Raw genomic sequence first — 23231 nt, forward strand, 5'->3', positions numbered from 1 at the left:
AAACCACATGTCCAGAACATCCCTTTCGACATCAGGAAAGGCAGTAAATACCAGAAAAAATCAGATGTAAAGCCCAGTCACAGCAAAGGAATTCAATGCCATGGGTGTGAAGGCTATGGACACATCATAGCTGAATGTCCCACTCATCTCAAGAAGCACAGGAAAGGACTCTCTGTATGTCAATCTGATACAGAGAGTGAACAAGAAAGTGATTCTGACAGAGATGTGAATGCACTCACTGGGATATTTGAAACTGCTGAAGATTCAAGTGATACAGACAGTGAAATCACTTTTGATGAGCTTGCTACATCCTATAGAAAACTATGCATCAAAAGTGAGAAGATCCTTCAGCAAGAAGCACAACTGAAGAAGGTCATTGCAGATCTGGAGGCTGAGAAGGAGGCACATGAAGAGGAGATTTCTGAACTTAAAGGAGAAGTTGGGTTTCTGAACTCTAAGCTGGAAACCATGACAAAATCAATAAAGATGCTGAATAAAGGCTCAGATACGCTTGAAGAGGTGCTGCTGCTTGGTAAGAATGCTGGAAACCAGAGAGGACTTGGATTTAATCCTAAGTCTGCTGGCAGAACAACCATGACAGAATTTGTTCCTGCCAAAAACAGGACTGGAACCACGATGTCACAACATCTGTCTCGACATCATGGAACGCAGCAGAAAAAGAGCAAAAGAAAGAAGTGGAGGTGTCACTACTGTGGCAAGTATGGTCACATAAAGCCCTTTTGCTATCATCTACATGGCCATCCACATCATGGAACTCAAAGCGGCAACTGCAGAAAGAAGATGATGTGGGTTCCAAAACACAAGGCTGTTAGTCTTGTTGTTCATACTTCACTTAGAGCATCAGCTAAGGAAGATTGGTACCTAGATAGCGGCTGTTCCCGACACATGACAGGAGTCAAAGAATTCCTGCTGAACATTGAGCCCTGCTCCACTAGTTATGTGACATTTGGAGATGGCTCTAAAGGAAAGATCATTGGAACGGGAAAGCTAGTTCATGATGGACTTCCTAGTCTGGACAAAGTATTGCTGGTGAAGGGACTGACTGCAAACTTGATCAGCATCAGTCAGCTGTGTGATGAAGGATTCAATGTAAACTTCACAAAGTCAGAATGTCTGGTGACAAATGAGAAGAGTGAAGTTCTAATGAAGGGCAGCAGATCAAAGGACAATTGTTACCTATGGACACCTCAAGAAACCAGCTACTCCTCCACATGTCTATCCTCCAAAGAAGATGAAGTCAGAATATGGCATCAAAGATTTGGACATCTGCACTTAAGAGGCATGAAGAAAATCATTGACAAAGGTGCTGTTAGAGGCATCCCCAATCTGAAAATAGAAGAAGGCAGAATCTGTGGTTAATGTCAGATTGGAAAGCAAGTCAAGATGTCCCACCAGAAGCTTCGACATCAGACCACTTCCATGGTGCTGGAACTACTTCACATGGATTTGATGGGGCCTATGCAGGTTGAAAGCCTTGGAGGAAAGAGGTATGCCTATGTTGTTGTGGATGATTTCTTCAGATTTACCTGGGTAAACTTTATCAGAGAGAAATCAGAAACCTTTGAAGTATTCAAAGAGTTGAGTCTAAGACTTCAAAGAGAGAAAGACTGTGTCATCAAGAGAATCAGGAGTGACCATGGCAGAGAATTTGAAAACAGCAGGTTCACTGAATTCTGCACATCTGAAGGCATCACTCATGAGTTCTCTGCAGCCATTACACCACAACAGAATGGCATAGTTGAAAGGAAAAACAGGACCTTGCAAGAGGCTGCTCGGGTCATGCTTCATGCCAAAGAACTTCCCTATAATCTCTGGGCTGAAGCCATGAACACAGCATGCTACATCCACAACAGAGTCACACTGAGAAGAGGGACTTCAACCACCCTGTATGAAATCTGGAAAGGGAGGAAGCCATCTGTCAAGCACTTCCACATCTTTGGAAGTCCATGTTACATCTTGGCAGATAGAGAGCAAAGGAGAAAGATGGATCCCAAGAGTGATGCAGGAATATTCCTGGGATACTCTACAAACAGCAGAGCATATAGAGTATTCAATTCCAGAACCAGAACAGTGATGGAATCCATCAATGTGGTTGTTGATGATCTGTCTCCAGCAAGAAAGAAAGATGTCGAAGAAGATGTCAGAACATCGGGAGACAATGTAGCAGATGCAGCTAAAAGTGGAGAAAATTCAGAAAACTCTGATTCTGCTACAGATGATTCAAACATCAACCAACCTGACAAGAGACCCTCCATTAGAATCCAGAAGATGCACCCCAAGGAGCTGATTATAGGAGATCCAAACAGAGGGGTCACTACAAGATCAAGGGAGGTTGAGATCGTCTCAAACTCATGTTTTGTCTCCAAAATTGAGCCCAAGAACGTGAAAGAGGCACTGACAGATGAGTTCTGGATCAATGCCATGCAAGAAGAATTGGAGCAATTCAAAAGGAATGAAGTCTGGGAGCTAGTTCCTAGGCCCGAGGGAACTAATGTGATTGGCACCAAGTGGATCTTCAAGAACAAAACCAATGAAGAAGGTGTCATAACCAGAAACAAGGCCAGACTGGTTGCTCAAGGCTACACTCAGATTGAAGGTGTAGACTTTGATGAGACTTTTGCCCCAGTTGCTAGACTTGAGTCCATCAGATTATTACTTGGTGTAGCTTGCATCCTCAAATTCAAGCTGTACCAGATGGATGTGAAGAGCGCATTTCTGAATGGATACCTGAATGAAGAAGTCTATGTGGAGCAGCCAAAGGGATTTGCAGACCCGACTCATCCAGATCATGTATACAGGCTCAAGAAGGCTCTCTATGGATTGAAGCAAGCTCCAAGAGCTTGGTATGAAAGGCTAACAGAGTTCCTTACTCAGCAAGGGTATAGGAAGGGAGGAATTGACAAGACTCTTTTTGTCAAGCAAGATGCTGAAAACTTGATGATTGCACAGATATATGTTGATGACATTGTGTTTGGAGGGATGTCGAATGAGATGCTTCGACATTTTGTTCAACAGATGCAATCTGAATTTGAAATGAGTCTTGTTGGAGAGCTGACTTATTTTCTGGGACTTCAAGTGAAGCAGATGGAGGACTCCATATTCCTCTCACAAAGCAGGTATGCAAAGAACATTGTCAAGAAGTTTGGGATGGAGAATGCCAGCCATAAAAGAACACCTGCACCTACTCACTTGAAGCTGTCAAAGGATGAAGCTGGCACCAGTGTTGATCAAAGCCTGTACAGAAGCATGATAGGGAGCTTACTATATTTAACAGCTAGCAGACCCGACATCACCTATGCAGTGGGTGTTTGTGCAAGATATCAAGCCAATCCCAAGATAAGTCACTTGAATCAAGTAAAGAGAATTCTGAAATATGTAAATGGCACTAGTGACTATGGGATTATGTACTGTCATTGTTCAAATCCAATGCTAGTTGGGTATTGTGATGCTGATTGGGCTGGAAGTGCAGATGACAGAAAAAGCACTTCTGGTGGATGCTTCTATTTGGGAACCAATCTTATTTCATGGTTCAGCAAGAAGCAGAACTGTGTGTCCCTATCTACAGCAGAAGCCGAGTATATTGCAGCAGGAAGCAGCTGTTCACAGCTAGTTTGGATGAAGCAGATGCTGAAGGAGTACAATGTCGAACAAGATGTCATGACATTGTACTGTGACAACATGAGTGCTATTAATATTTCTAAAAATCCTGTTCAACACAGCAGAACCAAGCACATTGACATTAGACATCACTATATCAGAGATCTTGTTGATGATAAAGTGATCACACTGAAGCATGTTGACACTGAGGAACAAATAGCAGATATTTTCACAAAGGCTTTGGATGCAAATCAGTTTGAAAAACTGAGGGGCAAGCTGGGCATTTGTGTGCTAGAGGAATTATAGCAACTACAGCAATCTGAACGTGCCCAAACGAATCACTTAACATTAATAGCACGTTCACTACTGAACCAAGGAAAATTCGACCGTTGCTTCACACGGCCCTCTACATTCCTCATTCAAATATATATCTGCTTGACATTCGTGTTTTCATCAGCATTTCCCAATAGTTTTCTGAGATTTACGAAATCATTCCAAACGCTCTGCTTTTCCATGGCTACCTCACCAAAAGAAACTGCAGCTTCTGGTTCACCAGCTGTACCATCATCTCTGCACCAGGAACAACCAGAATTCAACATTCAACCTATACAAATAATTCCTGGTCAAGCTTCTGTCCCTGAGAAACTGGTTCCCAGAAGACAACAGGGAGTGAAGATTGCTGTAAACCCTAGCCTTGCAACAAGTTCTAGGGAAGTAGACACGGAGATGGACAAGAAAATCCGCAGTATGGTGAGTAGCATTTTGAAAGAAGCCTCTGTGCCTGAAGCTGATGAAGATGTTCCAACATCTTCCACCCCGAATGTTTCTATGCCTGATGTCAAGAAAGATGTTCCAACATCTTCCGCTCCAAATGCTGAAGCACTCCCTTCACCCAGTGAAGAGGGATCAACTGAGGAAGATGATCAAGCCGCAGAGGAGACTCCTGCACCAAGGGCACCAGAACCTGCTCCAGGTAACCTCATTGACCTTGAAGAAGTAGAATCTGATGAAGAACCCATTGCCAACAGGTTGGCACCGGGCATTGCAGAAAGGTTACAAAGCAGAAAGGGAAAAACTCCCCTTAAGAGGTCTGGACGAATCAAGACTATGGCCCAGAAGAAGAGTACTCCAATCACTCCTGCCACATCCAGAAGAAGCAAGGTTGCTATCCCCTCCAAGAAGAGGAAAGAAATTTCCTCATCCGATTCTGATGAGGATGTCGAACTAGATGTCTCGACATCTAAGAAGGCCAAGACTTCAGGGAAGAAGGTGCCTGGAAATGTCCCTGATGCACCATTGGACAATATTTCATTCCACTCCATTGGCAATGCTGAAAGGTGGAAATTCGTGTATCAACGAAGACTGGCCTTGGAAAGAGAACTGGGAAGAGCTGCCTTGGATTGCAAGGAGATCATGGACCTCATCAAGGCTGCTGGACTGCTGAAGACTGTCAGCAAGTTGGGAGATTGCTATGAAGGCTTAGTCAGGGAATTCATTGTCAACATTCCCTCTGACATATCTAACGAAAAAAGTGATGAGTATCAAAAGGTGTTTGTCAGAGGAAAGTGTGTTAAATTCTCCCCTGCTGTGATTAACAAGTATCTGGGCAGACCTACTGATGGAGTGATAGATATTGCTGTTTCTGAGCATCAAATTGCCAAGGAAATCACTGCCAAACAAGTCCAGCATTGACCAAAGAAAGGGAAGCTTTCAGCAGGAAAGCTAAGTGTGAAGTATGCTATTCTACACAGGATTGGTGCTGCAAACTGGGTACCCACCAATCATACTTCCACTATTGCCACAGGTTTGGGTAAATTTCTGTATGCTGTTGGAACCAAGTCCAAATTTAATTTTGGAAACTATATATTTGATCAAACTGTTAAGCATTCAGAATCTTTTGCTGTCAAATTACCCATTGCCTTCCCTACTATATTGAGTGGCATTATGTTGAGTCAGCATCCCAATATGTTAAACTACACTGACTCTGTGATGAAGAGAGAATCTCCTCTATCCCTGCATTACAAACTGTTTGAGGGGACACATGTCCCAGACATTGTCTCGACATCTGTCTCGACATCAGGGAAAGCTGCTGCTTCAGGTGCTGTGTCCAAGGATGCTCTGATTGCTGAACTCAAGGACACATGCAAGGTGCTGGAAGCAACCATCAAAGCCACCACAGAGAAGAAGATGGAGCTAGAACTGCTGATCAAAAGGCTCTCAGAGAGTGGCATTGATGATGAAGAAGCAGCTGAGGAAGAAGGAGAAGCAGCTGAAGAAGAAGAAGAAGCTGCTGAGGAAGAGGAAGATGCAGCAGAAGAAACAGAATCAGATGATGATTCTGAAGCCACCCCATGATCATCAGACCTTTAATTTTGTTTTCACTGTTACTAGATATAGGGGCATGTCCCTTTGAACAATTCATTGTTACTGGTCTGTAATATTTGCACATTAATTTCATGCATCCTACTTTTGCCAAATTTATGTCTAAAAAGGGGGAGTAATAGTATTATGCTTGCTATTATGCATGATTTTGAGTAGTAGGATACTATGTATGATGTATGGCAGTAGGAAACGATGTATGCATGATTCATGAGTTTGAGGGGGAGCTGTATGACGTTGAGGGGGAGACTGCTGCTGCTGATGATGACTGATGAGTGATGTAAGCTACTAGAAGATGCTGCAGTAGGAGCATGAAGACAGGGGGAGCAGATAGAGGATGTCACATGAGATGTCTTGACATCCTGGAAAAGACTAGTAGCTGATAGAAGATGATGCAGTAAGCATGGAGACAGGGGGAGCAGAAGCAGAAAGCTGATGTCACGAGAAATGTCTTGACATCCTGAAGAAGACTTGTAGATTAGCAACTTGAAGAATTTCCGCTGTGCTTGATTACTCTGATAATGAATGTTGCTGATCTCACTTGCATAACTGCTCGTACCTGCTCAGGAAGTGTCTAAGTATGTTTTAGACAAAATTTGCCAAAGGGGGAGATTGTTAGTGCCTAGCACTACTGAGTTTAAAAAGGTTGGCTAAGATTTTGTTAAAACATAAGCACTTAGACAATGATGGAAAGCTGGAGTTGCTGCACATGATGTCCAACGTTATGTCAAGGAATAAGATCGGGCTGCACAATGCACAAGGCAAGATAAAGTGTCAAGTGATGAATTGAAGTTGAAGGATCCACGATGTCGGATACAATGTCCTGACATCCTGCTCGAAGATACTGGAATTGCTGTACTATGCAAGATAAAAGTCAAGTGAAGCATTGAAGCTGCAGGATCCAAGATGTCGGATACGATGTCCTGACATCTGGCCCGAAAATACTGGACATATAAATCTGTTATATCTTTAACAGATTATTGTGCAGTTAGCAAGAGATAAGAAGATCTATCTTTAGGAACGAATTAAAAGATAATTAAAGTTCGAATTTCAAAGTAGAAGAGTTCGTTCAGGGATTAAAGATTAAAGATTAAAGATTCAAACTAAAAGATCAAAAGTTATCTTTTAGTTCTTTAACTGCAGATTTTTCAGAAGAAGATAGATCTCCTCCAGCATCAAGCCGTTGCAGCCCAGAAACGCAAATTGCTATATAATCATGGAGGCTGCACGAGTTCTGTACCAAGTCCGGGATTGAAGAGTTATTTTGTGAGTTTTGGGACTTGAGTGTTTTGTGAGCCACCTTGGTGTTATCCTAACATCAAGTGTTGGACCTTGTGTGTAGAGTTGATCTCTATTGTGTAGGGTTGATCCCTTTTGTACAGAGTTGATCTCTGGAGTGTCTTTGAATTAATTGTAAACACGGGAGTGTGAGTGAGAGGGAGTGAGCAGAGGTTCTCATATCTAAGATTGGGTCTTAGGTAGAGATCGCACGGGTAGTGGTTAGGTGAGAAGGTTGTAAACAGGGGTTGTTAGACCTTGAACTAACACTATTGAGAGTGGATTTCCTCCCTGGCTTGGTAGCCCCCAGATGTAGGTGAGGTGCACCGAACTGGGTTAACAATTCTCTTGTGTTATTTACTTGTTTAATCTGTTCATACGGACACATACAATCTGCATGTTCTGAAGCGTGATGTCGTGACATCCTGTACGACATCTGTCCCCTGGTATCAGAATTTCAAATCAACAACAGTCCCAGAATTCTGACAAGCTGCCTTCTCAAGCTATCCAAAATCCCAAAAATGTCAGTGCAATTTCATTGAGGTCTGTCATACCCTAATTTCGTCCGGGGACCTTTGCTTGATGACATGCGACCTTTCTTTGGTCCTTGTGAGGTGCTTGGCATCCATCATTAGGCAATTTGTGAAATTCCAGGACATGCCGAAAAACCAAAAAAATATTGATGCACAATCCGTAAGTTTCCGTGACACACCGGAAATCAAATGGAAGCATCGTTGCATAATTAAGTGAGGTTCCGTAACATTCCGTAAGTCAAAAGGGGGATGATTATGTAATCCGCAAGGTTCCGTAACATTACGGAAAGAAAACAAGTATCGTTACGAAATTCGTAAGTTTCCGTAACTTTACGAAAAAAGAATCACCAAAAAAAACAGCAGAGGGGGTGTACTTAGTAAAAATGGGGGTGCAAATAGCACCCAGGCCCACTTGGGCCCTCCAGAATATTCCTCCAGAAGGCTGTTGCTTCTGGAGGAAGCAACCTGGCTCGCCTGGGCGAGCTGAGCTCGCCTGGGCGAGCTGGGCGGCAACCACCTCCCCTATTTTGCTATAAATAGGGGAGGAAGTGAAGAAGAAAAGGGTTCAGCCCCTTTGGCACTTCTCTCTCTTTCGAATTTGCTTGGAAAAATTGTTTCCGTGAAGAAAATCTAAGCCGAGGCGCTTCCGAAACGTTTCCGTAACGTTTTCCGTGAAGAATTTCGCAAAGGTTTCAACCGTTCTTCGACGTTCTTCATTCGTTCTTCATCGTTCTTCGATCTTCAACGGGTAAGTACCTCGAACCAAGCTTTTCGATTCATTCTATGTACCCGTAGTGGTCCACATTGTGTTTCGTGCATTTTTATTCTCGTTTTGTTTACTTTTTATACCCCCTGTTGACGTGCTTAAGCCATTTTACTTAAGTCATTTCTCGCTTAACTTAAAAATAAAATAAATTTCCACCGAACGTTTGAATTGTATTATCCATTAACTTCGGTTAAAATAAATTCCGACCGTTCGGTCGTGCCGTAACCACGTCGGAAATCAAAAAGAGGTAAAAAATAATATAATAATCAAAAAGACATCTTTTAGTAAAATAAAGCGGAAAATCAATCGGACGTTTTCTCTTTGGGATTTCTCATTCTTAATCGAATTGATTAAATAACTAAAGTGAAACTAAAGGCTAAAATCAATTCGCCTAGTCAAGCTCGTCCATAAAAATAGGCTTTTGAAGTTTGTCATTTCATTTTCTCACTAAGTAAAATGGATCATTTTTAAAGTCCAACGCCTTAAAATGATCACCTCTTAAAGTAAAAAAGAATCACTTGATAAGAAAGAACTACGTAGGTCTGATTTCCTCATCACAAATTGAGGAATACGTAGGAACAAAGGGAAACACCCTTGTCGACCACAAAAAAGAAAAAAATATAAAAAGGGTATAAAGGATATAAGAACATAAAAGGGAACATAAAAATCAAAGTCATGTTTGCACATTCGATTAAAGGCTGCCGTCCCTTGGGACGGGCGTGTGGGGTGCTAATACCTTCCCCGTGCGTAAATACAACTCCCGAACCTTTCACTAAAAAGTTCGTAGATCGCGTCTTTTCCGGTTTTTCCGACGTTTTCCTCAAATAAACGTTGGTGGCGACTCCGCGCGTATTCCTTTCGTGGAACACGCATCCCGCGAGTCACGCGTCGCCCTCCCGCCGAAGGGTAGGTTGCGACAGTTGGCGACTCCACTGGGGACTGTTTTTAGAGAGTTAGGCCATTTAATTTTGTGCAATGTTTTACCGTGACTTACCCCTTTGTTGGTTTCCTTTCATTATGTTCTTGTGTATATAAACTCTTTGTTGCTTTTAGTGCGTTTTAAATGTATGCATGAAGTAAATATTTGTTCATTTGATGCACACAAACACCAACACTATTTGCACACACTGTGAGTGAAAAAGGGCCCTATACCCGGGTTCATGGGAGCATAAGGAGTGGAGGTGAATCTGTGATCATGCTAGGTCTCCGACTTGCTTGATTACAGTGAACCCTCATCTAGAGCTTTTCTCTTTGAAAACCTATTGTTGCTAGTAGTCCCTACTGCTACAATATGTTCTTCAAAGGGGATGATACCTCTAGAAACCATCAAGAGAGATATAACTACCTTGGGGATTATTGCTAAAAGCCTAGTTAGTTCTCTCCCTTATAGGTCCCTTAAATAGGGGCACGAAGCAAACACGCTGCGTGCCATTTTTTCACACTGCCATGCATGAGTATCATATACCCTTTTGCTTATGTTCGGTAAATATTGTCATACTGTGCACATTCCCGCATTGTGTCTGAAATTCTGATACAGAGGTCAGATGTCGTACCAGATGTCACGACATCACGCTTCAGAACATGGAGATTATATTTGACTGTATGAACAGATTAAACAAGTAAATAACACAAGAGAATTGTTAACCCAGTTCGGTGCAACCTCACCTACATCTGGGGGCTACCAAGCCAGGGAGGAAATCCACTAAAATAGTGTTAGTTCGAAGATCTAACAGCCACTGTTTACAACCTTCTCACCTAACCACTACCCGTGCAATCTCTACCTAAGAGCCACTCTTAGATATGAGAACCCCTCTCACTCCCTCTCAATCACTCTCCCGTGTTTACAATTAAATCGAATACACACCAGAGATTACTCTCTGAACAAAAGAGATCAACTCTACACACTATAGAGATCAACTCTACACACTCTAGAGATCAACTCTACACACTCAGGTCCAACACTTGATGTTAGGGTGACATCAAGGTGGCTCACAAAACACTCAAGTCCCAAAACTCACAAAATAACTCTTCAATCCCGGACTTGGTACAGAACTCGTGCAGCCTTCATGTTTATATAGCAGTGTGCGTTTCTGGGCTGCAACTTCTTGTGCTGGATGAGATCTATCATTTTCCTGAAAATCTGCACTTAAAGATCTAAAAGATACAGTTTGATCTTTTAGTTTTTATCTTTAATCTTTAATCCCTGAACGAACTATTCAAGTTTGTAATTCGAACTTTAATTATCTTTTAATTCGTTCCTAAAGATAGATCGCCAAATCTGTTGCTAACTGCACATTAATCTGTTAAAGATATAACAGATTTATGTGTCCAGTATTTTCGGGCCGGATGTCAGGACATCGTGTCCGACATCGTGGATCCTGCAGCTTCATTTGACTTTTATCTTGCCTTGTGCATTGTGCAGCACCTCCAGTATTTTCGGGCAGGATGTCCTGGACATTGTATCCGACATCGTGGATCCTGCAGCTTCAATTCTTCATTTGACATTTTATCTTGCCTTGTGCATTGTGCAGCCCGATCTGATTCCTTGACATAACGTTGGACATCATGTGCAGCAACTCCAGCTTTCCTTCATTGTCTAAGTGCTTATGTTTTAACAAAATTTTAGCCAATCTTTTAAAGCTCAGTAGAGCTAAGCACTAACAATCTCCCCCTTTGGCAAATTTTGTCTAAAACATACTTAGACACTTCTTGAGCAGGTACGAGCAGTTATGCAAGTGGGATCAGCAACTTCCATTATCAGAGTAATCAAGCACAGCGGAATTTGTAGTGGTGACAGCAAAATTCTGCAAGTTGCAAGTCGTTTCCAGGATGTCAAGACATCTCACGTGACATCAGCTTTCTGCTCCCCCTGTCTCCATGCTCTAGCTGCAGCATCTTCTATCAGCTACTCGTAGTTACAGTAGCTTACATCAGTCATCATTAGCAGCAGCAGTCTCCCCCTCAAAATCATGAATCATGCATACATCGTATCATACAACTCCCCCTCAAAATCATAAATCATGCATACATCGTATCCTACTACTCAAAATCATAAATCATGCACATAATACTATTACTCCCCCTTTTTAGACAGAATTTGACAAAAGTAGAATGCATGCTAATATTAGTGTGCAAATATTACAGACCAATAACTAGTAAAAGTAAAAACAAAAATAAAGGTCTGATGGTCATGGGGTGGCTTCAGAATCATCATCATCTGATTCTGTCTCTTCTGCTGCATCTTCTTCTTCCTCAGCAGCTTCTTCTTCTTCCTCAGCTGCTTCTTCTTCCTCAGCTGCTTCTCCATCATCAATGCCACTTTCTGAGAGTCTTTTGATCATCCGTTCCAGCTCCATTTTCTTCTCTGTGGTGGCTTTGATGGTTGCTTCCAGCACCTTGCATGTGTCCTTGAGTTCAGCAATCAAGGCATCCTTGGATACAGCACCTGAAGCAGCAGCTTTCCCTGATGTCGAGACAATGTCTGGGACATGTGTCCCCTCAAACAGTTTGTAATGCAGGGATAGAGCAGATTCTCTCTTCATCACAGAGTCAATGTTGTTTAAAATATTTGGATGTTGACTCAACATAATGCCACACAATACAGTTGGGAAGGCAATGGGTAATTTGACAGCAAAAGATTCTGAATGCTTAACAGTTTGATCAAAAATATAGTTTCCAAAATTAAATTTGGACTTGGTTCCAACAGCATACAGAAATTTACCCAAACCTGTGGCAACAGTGGAAGTATGATTGGTGGGAACCCAGTTTGCAGCGCCAATCCTGTGCAGGATTGCATACTTCACACTTAGCTTCCCTGCAGAAAGCTTCCCTTTCTTTGGCCAATGCTGGACTCGTTTGGCAGTGATTTCCTTGGCAATCTGATGCTCAGAAACATCAATATCCACCACTCCTTCAGTTGGTCTGCCCAGGTATTTTTTTATCACAGCAGGGGAGAATCTAACACACTTTCCTCTGACAAACACTTTCTGATAATCATCACTCTTTCTGTTTGTTATGTCAGAGGGAATGTTGACAATGAATTCCCTGACTAGACCTTCATAGCAATCTCCCAACTTGGTGACAGTTTTCAGCAGTCCAACAGCCTTGATGAGGTCCATGATCTCCTTGCAATCCAAGGCATCTCTTCCCAGTTCTCTTTCAACAGCAAGTCTGCGTTGATATACAAATTTCCACCTTTCAACATTGCCAATGGAGTGGAATGAAATGTTGTCCAATGGAGCATCAGGGACATTTCCAGGCACCTTTTTCCCTGATTTCTTGGCTTTCTTGATGTCGAGAACATCTAGTTCGACATCATCATCAGAGTCAGATGAGGAAATTTCTTTCCTCTTCTTGGAGGGGATTGCAACTTTGCTCCATCTGGATGTGGTAGGAGTGATTGGTGTGCTCTTCTTCTGTGCCATCGTTTTGATTCGTCCAGACCTAGTAATGGGGGTTTTTCCCTTTCTGCTTTGTAATCTTTCTGGAGCAGGTTCTGGTGCCCTTGGTGCTGGGGTCTCCTCTGTGGCTTGTTCCTCTTCCTCTGTTGATCTCTCTTTGCTGGATGAAGAGAGGACTTCAGCATTTGGGATGGAGGATGTTGGAACATCTTTATCAGCTTCAGGCACAGAAACATTTGGGGTGGAAGATGTTGGAACATCTTCATCAGCATCAGGGACAGAAACATTTGGGGTGGAAGATGTTGGAACATCTGTATCAGCATCAGGGTCAGAAGCATTTTTCAGAATGCTACTCACAATACTGCGGATCTTCTTGTCCATCTCCGTGTCTACTTCCCTAGGACTTGCTGCAAGGCTAGGGTTTTCAGAAGTCTTCACTCCCTGTTGTCTCTTGGGAACCAGTTTTTCAGGAACAGGGGCTGAACCAGGAATCATTTGGATGGGTTGTATATTGAATTCAGGTCGTTCCTGGTTTGATGGTGCTTTGGTGGATGATGGAGATGATGGTACAGAGGGTGAACCAGGAGCTGAGGTTTCTTTTGGTGAGGTAGCCATGGAGAAGCAGAGCTTTTGAAATGGTTTCGTGAAATTCCGAGAGGTGTTGGGAAATGCTGATGAAAACAAGAATGCCACGAAAATATAAATTTGAATGAAGAATGTAGAGGGGCGTGTGAAGCAACGGTCGAATCTGTTTTGGCCCAGTAATGAATGTGCTATTAACGTTTGAGCACATTCAAATAGAAGTAATTGCTATAAGTCTTCTAGCAGACAAATGCCCAGCTTGCCCCTCAGTTTTTCAAACTGATTTGCATCCAATGCCTTTGTGAAAATATCTGCTATTTGTTCCTCAGTGTCAACATGCTTCAGTGTGATCACTTTATCATCAACAAGATCTCTAATATAGTGATGTCTAATGTCAATGTGCTTGGTTCTGCTGTGTTGAACAGGATTTTTAGAAATATTAATAGCACTCAAGTTGTCACAGAACAATGTCATGACATCTTGTTCGACATTGTACTCCTTGAGCATCTGTTTCATCCAAACTAGTTGTGAACAGCTGCTTCCTGCTGCAATATACTCTGCTTCTGCAGTAGATAGGGACACACAGTTCTGCTTCTTGCTGAACCATGAAATAAGATTGTTGCCCAGATAGAAGCATCCACCAGAAGTGCTTTTTCTGTCATCTGCACTTCCAGCCCAATCAGCATCACAATACCCAACCAGCATTGAATCTGAACAATGACAGTACATAATCCCATAGTCACTGGTGCCATTTACATATTTCAGAATTCTCTTTACTTGATTCAAGTGACTTATCTTGGGATTGGCTTGATATCTTGCACAAACACCTACTGCATAGGTGATGTCAGGTCTGCTAGCTGTTAAATATAGTAAGCTCCCAATCATGCTTCTGTACAGACTTTGATCAACACTGGTGCCAGCTTCATCTTTTGTCAGCTTCAAGTGAGTAGGTGCAGGTGTTCTTTTATGGCTGGCATTTCCCATCCCAAACTTCTTGACAATGTTCTTTGCATACTTGCTTTGTGAGAGGAATATGGAGTCTTCCATCTGCTTCACTTGGAGTCCCAGAAAATAAGTCAGCTCTCCAACAAGACTCATCTCAAATTCAGATTGCATCTGTTGGACAAAATGTCGAAGCATCTCATTCGACATCCCTCCAAACACAATGTCATCAACATATATCTGTGCTATCATCAAGTTTTCAGCATCTTGTTTGACAAAGAGAGTCTTGTCAATTCCTCCCTTCCTATACCCTTGCTGAGTAAGGAACTCTGTTAGCCTTTCATACCAAGCTCTTGGAGCTTGCTTCAATCCATAGAGAGCCTTCTTGAGCCTGTATACATGATCTGGATGAGTTGGATCTACAAATCCCTTTGGCTGCTCCACATAGGCTTCTTCATTCAGGTATCCATTCAGAAACGCGCTCTTCACATCCATCTGGTACAGCTTGAATTTGAGGATGCAAGCTACACCAAGTAACAATCTGATGGACTCAAGTCTAGCAACAGGGGCGAAAGTTTCATCAAAGTCTACACCTTCAATCTGAGTGTAGCCTTGAGCAACAAGTCTGGCCTTGTTTCTGGTTATAACACCTTCTTCATTGGTCTTGTTCTTGAAGATCCACTTGGTGCCAATCACATTAGTTCCCTCGGGCCTGGGAACTAGCTCCCAAACTTCATTCCTTTTGAATTGCTCCAATTCTTCTTGCATAGCATTGATCCAGAACTCATCAGTCAGTGCCTCTTTCACATTCTTGGGCTCAATTTTGGAGACAAAGCATGAATTGGAGACAATCTCAATCTCCCTTGATCTTGTAGTGCCCCTCTGTTTGGATCTCCTATAATCAGCTCCTTGGGGTGCATCCTCTGGATTCTAATGGAGGGTTTCTTGTCAGGTTGGTTGATGTTTGGTTCATCTGTAGCAGAATCAGAGTTTTCTGCATTTTCTGCACTTTTAGCTGTATCTGCTACATTGTCTCCCGATGTTCTGACATCTTCTTCGACATCCTTCTTTCTTGCTGGAGTTAGATCATCAACAACCACATTGATGGATTCCATCACAGTTCTGGTTCTGGAATTGAATACTCTATATACTCTGCTGTTTGTAGAGTATCCCAGGAATATTCCTGCATCACTCTTGGGATCCATCTTTCTCCTTTGCTCTCTATCTGCCAAGATGTAACATGGACTTCCAAAGATGTGGAAGTGCTTGACAGTTGGCTTCCTCCCTTTCCAGATTTCATACAGTGTGGTTGGAGTCCCTCTTCTAAGTGTGACTCTGTTGTGGATGTAGCAGGCTGTGTTCATGGCTTCAGCCCAGAGATTATAGGGAAGTTCTTTGGCATGAAGCATGACCCTAGCAGCTTCTTGCAAAGTCCTGTTTTTCCTTTCAACTATGCCATTTTGTTGTGGTGTAATGGCTGCAGAGAACTCATGAGTGATGCCTTCAGATGTGCAGAATTCAGTAAACCTGCTGTTTTCAAACTCTCTGCCATGGTCACTCCTGATTCTCTTGATGACACAGTCTTTTTCTCTTTGAAGTCTTAGACTCAACTCCTTGAATACTTCAAAGGTGTCTGATTTCTCTCTGATAAAGTTAACCCAGGTAAATCTGGAGAAATCATCCACAACAACATAGGCATACCTCTTTCCTCCAAGGCTTTCAACTTGCATAGGCCCCATCAAGTCCATGTGAAGTAGTTCCAGCACCCTGGAAGTGGTCTGATGTTGAAGCTTCTGGTGGGACATCTTGACTTGCTTTCCAATCTGACATTCACCACAGATTCTGCCTTCTTCTATTTTCAGATTGGGAATGCCTCTAACAGCACCTTTGTCAATGATTTTCTTCATGCCTCTTAAGTGCAGATGTCCAAATCTTTGATGCCATATTCTGACTTCATCTTCTTTGGAGGATAGACATGTGGAGGAGTAACTGGTTTCTTGAGGTGTCCATAGGTAACAGTTGTCCTTTGATCTGCTGCCCTTCATTAGAACTTCAAACTTCTCATTTGTCACCAAGCATTTTGACTTTGTGAAGTTTACATTGAATCCTTCATCACACAACTGACTGATGCTGATCAAGTTTGCAGTCAGTCCCTTCACCAGCAGTACTTTGTCCAGACTAGGAAGTCCATCATGGGCTAGCTTTCCCATTCCAGTGATCTTTCCTTTAGAGCCATCTCCAAATGTCACATAGCTAGTGGAGCAAGGTTCAATGTTCACCAGGAATTCTTCAACTCCTGTCATGTGTCTGGAACAGCCGCTATCTAGGTACCAATCTTCCTTAGCTGATGCTCTAAGTGAAGTATGAACAACAAGACTAACAGTCTTGTGTTTTGGAACCCACACCATCTTCCTTCCACTGCTGCTACTTTGAGTTCCATGATGTGGATGGCCATGTAAATGATAGCAAAAGGGCTTTATGTGACCATACTTGCCACAGTAGTGACACCTCCACTTCTTTCTTTTGCTCTTTTTCTGCTGCGTTCCATGATGTCGAGACCGATGTTGTGACATCGTGGCTCCAGTGCTGTTTTTGGCAGGAACAAATTCTGTCATGGTTATTCTGCCAGCAGATTAATGATTAAACCCAAGTCCTCTCTGGTTTCCAACATTCTTCCCAGGCTGTAGCACTTCATCAAGCATATCTGAGCCTTTATTCAGCATCTTTATTGATTTTGTCATGTTTTCCAGTTTAGAGTTCAGAAAACCAACTTCTCCTTTAAGCTCAGAGATCTCTTCTTCATGTGCCTCCTTCTCAGCCTCCAGATTTGCAATGACCTTCTTTAGTTGTGCTTCTTGCTGAAGAATCTTCTCACTTTTGATGCATAGTTCTCTATAGGATATAGCAAGCTCATCAAAAGTGATTTCACTATCTGTATCACTTGAATCTTCAGCAGATTCAAATCTCCCAGTGAGTGCATTCACATCTCTGTCAGAATCACTTTCTTGTTCACTCTCTGTATCATCAGACCGACATACAGAGAGTCCTTTCCTCTGCTTCTTGAGATGAGTGGGACATTCAGCTTTGATGTGTCCATAGCCTTCACACCCATGGCATTGAACTCCTTTGCTGTGGCTGGGTTTTTCATCTGACCTTTTCTGGTATTCACTACCTTTCCTGATGTCGAAAGGGATGTTCCGGACATGTGGTTTCTGCCTCCTGTCCATTCTGTTCAGCACTTTGTTGAACTGTTTTCCAAGGAGCACAACTGCATTAGTCAGACCTTCATCAGTATCCAGGTCATACTCATCTTCTTCTCCTTCATCATTGGACACGAACGCCAAGTTCTTGCTCTTCTTTTCAGCCCTATCGGAGAGTCCTAGCTCAAAGGTTTGAAGGGAACCAATGAGTTCATCTACTCTCATGTTGCAAATGTCTTGGGCCTCCTCTATTGCAGTGACTTTCATGTCAAATCTCTTAGGCAAAGATCTGAGGATCTTTCTCACCAGCTTTTCATCTGTCATTCTTTCTCCCAAGGCAGTGCAAGCATTGGCAATTTCAAGAATGTTCATGTGGAAGTCATGAATACACTCTTCCTCCTTCATCTTCAGATTTTCGAATTTTGTAGCCAATAGTTGCAATCTGGACACCTTCACTTTGGAGGTTCCTTCATGAGTGGTTTTCAGGATCTCCCATGCATCCTTGGCCACTGTGCATGTGTTGATCAGTCTGAAGATATTCTTGTCAACTCCATTGAATAGAGCATTCAAAGCTTTGGAGTTTCCAAGTGCCAATTCGTCTTCTTCTTTTGTCCAGTCTTCTTCTGGCTTCAATCCATCAGTGGGCTTTCCTTCAGTGTCCAGCATCTTGGGATGTTCCCAGCCTTTGATGACAGCTTTCCAGGTTCTGCTATCCAGTGATTTGAGGAAGGCCACCATCCTTGCTTTCCAGTATTCATAGTTGGTTCCATCCAGAATTGGTGGTTTGTTCACTGGTCCTCCTTCTTTCTCCATGTTCATCAGAATTTATCTCCCTAGATCTCACTCAGTGATTTCGAGTGCCTGCTCTGATACCAATTGAAATTCTGATACAGAGGTCAGATGTCGTACCAGATGTCACGACATCACGCTTCAGAACATGGAGATTATATTTGACTGTATGAACAGATTAAACAAGTAAATAACACAAGAGAATTGTTAACCCAGTTCGGTGCAACCTCACCTACATCTGGGGGCTACCAAGCCAGGGAGGAAATCCACTAAAATAGTGTTAGTTCGAAGATCTAACAGCCACTGTTTACAACCTTCTCACCTAACCACTACCCGTGCAATCTCTACCTAAGAGCCACTCTTAGATATGAGAACCCCTCTCACTCCCTCTCAATCACTCTCCCGTGTTTACAATTAAATCGAATACACACCAGAGATTACTCTCTGAACAAAAGAGATCAACTCTACACACTATAGAGATCAACTCTACACACTCTAGAGATCAACTCTACACACTCAGGTCCAACACTTGATGTTAGGGTGACATCAAGGTGGCTCACAAAACACTCAAGTCCCAAAACTCACAAAATAACTCTTCAATCCCGGACTTGGTACAGAACTCGTGCAGCCTTCATGTTTATATAGCAGTGTGCGTTTCTGGGCTGCAACTTCTTGTGCTGGATGAGATCTATCATTTTCCTGAAAATCTGCACTTAAAGATCTAAAAGATACAGTTTGATCTTTTAGTTTTTATCTTTAATCTTTAATCCCTGAACGAACTATTCAAGTTTGTAATTCGAACTTTAATTATCTTTTAATTCGTTCCTAAAGATAGATCGCCAAATCTATTGCTAACTGCTCATTAATCTGTTAAAGATATAACAGATTTATGTGTCCAGTATTTTCGGGCCGGATGTCAGGACATCGTGTCCGACATCGTGGATCCTGCAGCTTCATTTGACTTTTATCTTGCCTTGTGCATTGTGCAGCACCTCCAGTATTTTCGGGCAGGATGTCCTGGACATTGTATCCGACATCGTGGATCCTGCAGCTTCAATTCTTCATTTGACATTTTATCTTGCCTTGTGCATTGTGCAGCCCGATCTGATTCCTTGACATAACGTTGGACATCATGTGCAGCAACTCCAGCTTTCCTTCATTGTCTAAGTGCTTATGTTTTAACAAAATTTTAGCCAATCTTTTAAAGCTCAGTAGAGCTAAGCACTAACAGTGTCTTTTGCATAGGCATTGCATATGGGTTCTGTCTTGATCCCTACTGTAAACAAACCAACGGAGGGTCCGTGTCGCCTTCTTAAAAACGTGCGTTGGGGCATTTCGCTACCCCTAGACGTCGTATCTAAGAAGGGGACAAATTCCCCGGACCCCCGCATTCCTAGATTGCATCTGTGTCATATGCATTCCATCATGCATTCATCCATCCCACCCATGAGATATCGGAGTTTTGATTTGCACCAGCTTTTGTCTCACTTTAGTAAGCATGGGAACAAATCAAACCGGCAAGAGGTTCTACCAAGTCAAGGTCAAAAGCCTAGATACCACCAGCATCAAGGAATTAGGGCGGTTGATGGAACCCCTCCAAATGCAAGCCTTCCGCAAGACTTACGGAAAGATCTTAGAGTTGACCATAGCAGAGGTGTCCATAGAAGCCATTGCATCACTTACCCAATACTACGACCAGCCTTTGAGGTGCTTCACATTCGCAGACTTCCAATTAGTACCAACCATTGAAGAATTTGAGGAAATTCTAGGATGTCCTCTCCGGGGAAGAAAACCATATCTTTCCTCCGGGTATCTCCCCTCTTTGAGCAGAATTGCAACTGTGGTCAAGGATTCAGCAAGAGGTTTGGACCGCATAAAACAGACTCGGAACGGCATAGCGGGCCTACCACAGAAGCACCTAGAAGACAAGGCGAGGGGTATGGCCAATCAAGGAGACTGGGTCCCGTTTATGGATGTGTTAGCTTTGCTAATTTTTGGGGTCGTCCTCTTTCCAAACGTGGATGGTTTGGTAGACCTAGCAGCAATCGACGCTTTCCTTGCCTACCACCATAGCAAGGAAAGTCCGGTGGTAGCTGTCTTGGCAGATCTATTTGACACATTTGACCGAAGGTGCGAAAAGAGTAGCGCACGGATCATCTGTTGCTTACCCGCCCTCTGTGTTTGGTTGGTTTCACACTTGTTCCAACAAGACACAAGACATCCATGTCCGCTCCTGAGCCATCGCTCGTGTATTGAAAAGAGGAGAATAGATTGGGACCAGCTCTTGGCCGGGATAGGAGGTAGAACAATCAGTTGGTTCCCCCGATGGAAGGAAGGAAAAGAAGGAGTCCTTTTCTCATGTGGAAGATACCCAAACATTCCGCTGGTAGGAACGAGGGGTTGTATTAACTACAATCCTGCGCTCGCTATAAGACAACTAGGGTACCCCATGAGGGGAGCACCGACGGAAGAAAGCATGTCTCCTTTCCTTGTGAGGGATTTCGGCGCACAAAATTCCAAGACTATACAAAGAATCCATAAGGCGTGGGAAACCCCGTTAAAGAAAGATCAAGAGCTTAGAGGCATTCGTAATGGCATCATTGGTGGGTACCACGAATGGCTGAAAGTTCATATACGAGGTTTAGATTGGCTCGCCAAGTTAAAAGTCGTCAGCAAAGAGAGTTTTGAAGCACCGGAAGAGGACGAAGAAGTCCAAGCTCTCAAAAGCGAGTTAGGAAAGGAAAAACTTGCCAAGGAGAAGTTCAAGTTAGCCGCTACACACGTTCGGAAGGAGTGTGCCGGGTTACGGGAAGAGAATGCAATTACTGCAAGAGCCCTTGAACAAGAGACCAAGAGGGCTCGCAAGGAAGAGTATGGCCGGAACAAATTTCGCGGAGCTCTATGGGGTAGCAATAGTGAACTCAAGTTGCGAAAGGAAGAAAGGGACCAGTCGTGAGCACATAGCATGGTTTTGAAAGAGGAGTTAGTTGCCTGTTCAAGGTCCAAAAGAAGCTTGTCTCAGCGTTTATGCGAGACGGAGACCAACATGCTAGCTATCATCGCCAAGTACCAAGAAGAGTTAGGTCTAGCCGCGGCCCACGAGCATAGGATTGCGGACGAATATGCCCAAGTATACGCGGAAAAAGAGGTTAGAGGAAGGGTGATCGACTCTTTACACCAAGAGGCAACCATGTGGATGGATCGGTTTGCTCTTACCTTGAACGGGAGTCAAGAACTTCCCCGATTGTTAGCCAAGGCCAAGGCGATGGCAAACACTTACTCCGCCCCCGAAGAGATTCATGGGCTTCTCGGCTATTGTCAGCATATGATAGACTTAATGGCCCACATAATTAGAAATCGTTAGGAAACTTGTATGGTCTCTCAGACCTTGACTAGATACGACTTCCTTTTTGAAATAAAATGAGTTGGTCCCATGTTTCTACTCCAAAAAGCTTGTGCAAATCAAATCACTCCTATATTTCATCTCTAGCATGCATTTTCTTTCTTTACCCACTCCTCACGTTTGGTTTTTTGGGGAAAAACACCATAACTAAACGCGCCGCAAGGGATCCCTATCGCACCAGATCCAAATCTAGAACGATGGGTGATCAAGAGGAGACGCAGGAACAGATGAAAGCCGACATGTCGGCTCTGAAAGAACAAATGGCCTCCATGATGGAGGCCATGTTAAGTATGAAGCAGCTCATAGAGAAGAACGCGGCCACCGCCGCCGCTGCCAGTTCGGCTGCCGAAGCAGACCCGACTCTCTTGGCAACTATGCACCATCCTCCCTCAAACATAGTAGGACGGGGAAGGGACACACTGGGGCACGATGGCAGCCCTCACCTGGGATACAACCGAGCGGCTTACCCTTATGGATTGCCGCCCAACTATTCACCACCCGTCTTGCAAGAAGATGCGGGCCACATTGCTTCTCCCGTCCATGAAAGAGAGCCTCCTCAGCAGCCCGACGAAGTCCACAAAGACCCTCAAGATTATGCTCGGAGGGATGTCGAGTTCTATCCCCCGATCCCCGAAGGGCCGGCACCAGGCACGTTGCCTCAACCCAACATCGCAGTACCACCAATAGTTCTGTCCACGGAAGGGCCGCCCCCAGCAACTGAAGAAAGGAGGAAGCTCGATCTCCTTGAGGAAAGGTTGAGGGCCGTAAAAGGATTTGGGGACTATCCGTTCGCAGACATGACGGATCTTTGCTTAGTACCCGATGTTGTTATTCCCTCGAAGTTCAAAGTGCCGGACTTCGACAAGTATAAAGGGACGACTTGTCCCAAAAACCATCTCAAAATGTACTGCCGTAAGATGGGCGCCCACTCTAAAGATGAAAAGCTGTTGATACACTTCTTTCAGGATAGCTTGGCCGGAGCTGCGGTAGTGTGGTACACTAATTTGGAAGCTTCCCGTATCCGTACTTGGAAGGATCTGATTACCGCCTTCCTAAGGCAGTATCAGTACAATTCTGATATGGCTCCTGACCGTACTCAACTGCAGAATATGTTCAAAAAAGAGGGTGAAACCTTTAAAGAATATGCGCAGCGATGGAGGGATTTGGCGGCACAAGTAGCTCCTCCCATGGTTGAGAGAGAGATGATCACCATGATGGTGGACACTCTGCCAGTGTTCTACTATGAGAAGCTAGTGGGTTACATGCCGTCCAGCTTTGCGGATCTGGTGTTTGCCGGGGAAAGAATCGAGGTTGGATTGAAAAGAGGAAAGTTTGATTACG

The 23231-nt window shown here is 43.4% G+C and overlaps 1 protein-coding gene and 1 pseudogene across 1 annotated transcript; one reads left to right on the forward strand and one right to left on the reverse strand.

The window, feature by feature from the left end:
- The first annotated feature begins 3930 nt into the window (after positions 1-3930).
- LOC114392896 lies at positions 3931-5973 on the forward strand (annotated as a pseudogene).
- Positions 5974-11762: 5789 nt separating this feature from the next.
- Positions 11763-13751, reverse strand: LOC114393612 (the record flags this gene model as incomplete). Its single annotated transcript, XM_028354967.1, has 1 exon — positions 11763-13751. A coding segment is annotated over one exon (1989 nt), but the record flags the coding sequence as incomplete, so codon positions are not given.
- Between the last annotated feature and the right edge of the window lie 9480 nt (positions 13752-23231).

The sequence above is a fragment of the Glycine soja genome, chromosome 17 (genome assembly GCF_004193775.1).
Source record: "Glycine soja cultivar W05 chromosome 17, ASM419377v2, whole genome shotgun sequence".
NCBI classification, from domain to species: domain Eukaryota; kingdom Viridiplantae; phylum Streptophyta; class Magnoliopsida; order Fabales; family Fabaceae; genus Glycine; species Glycine soja.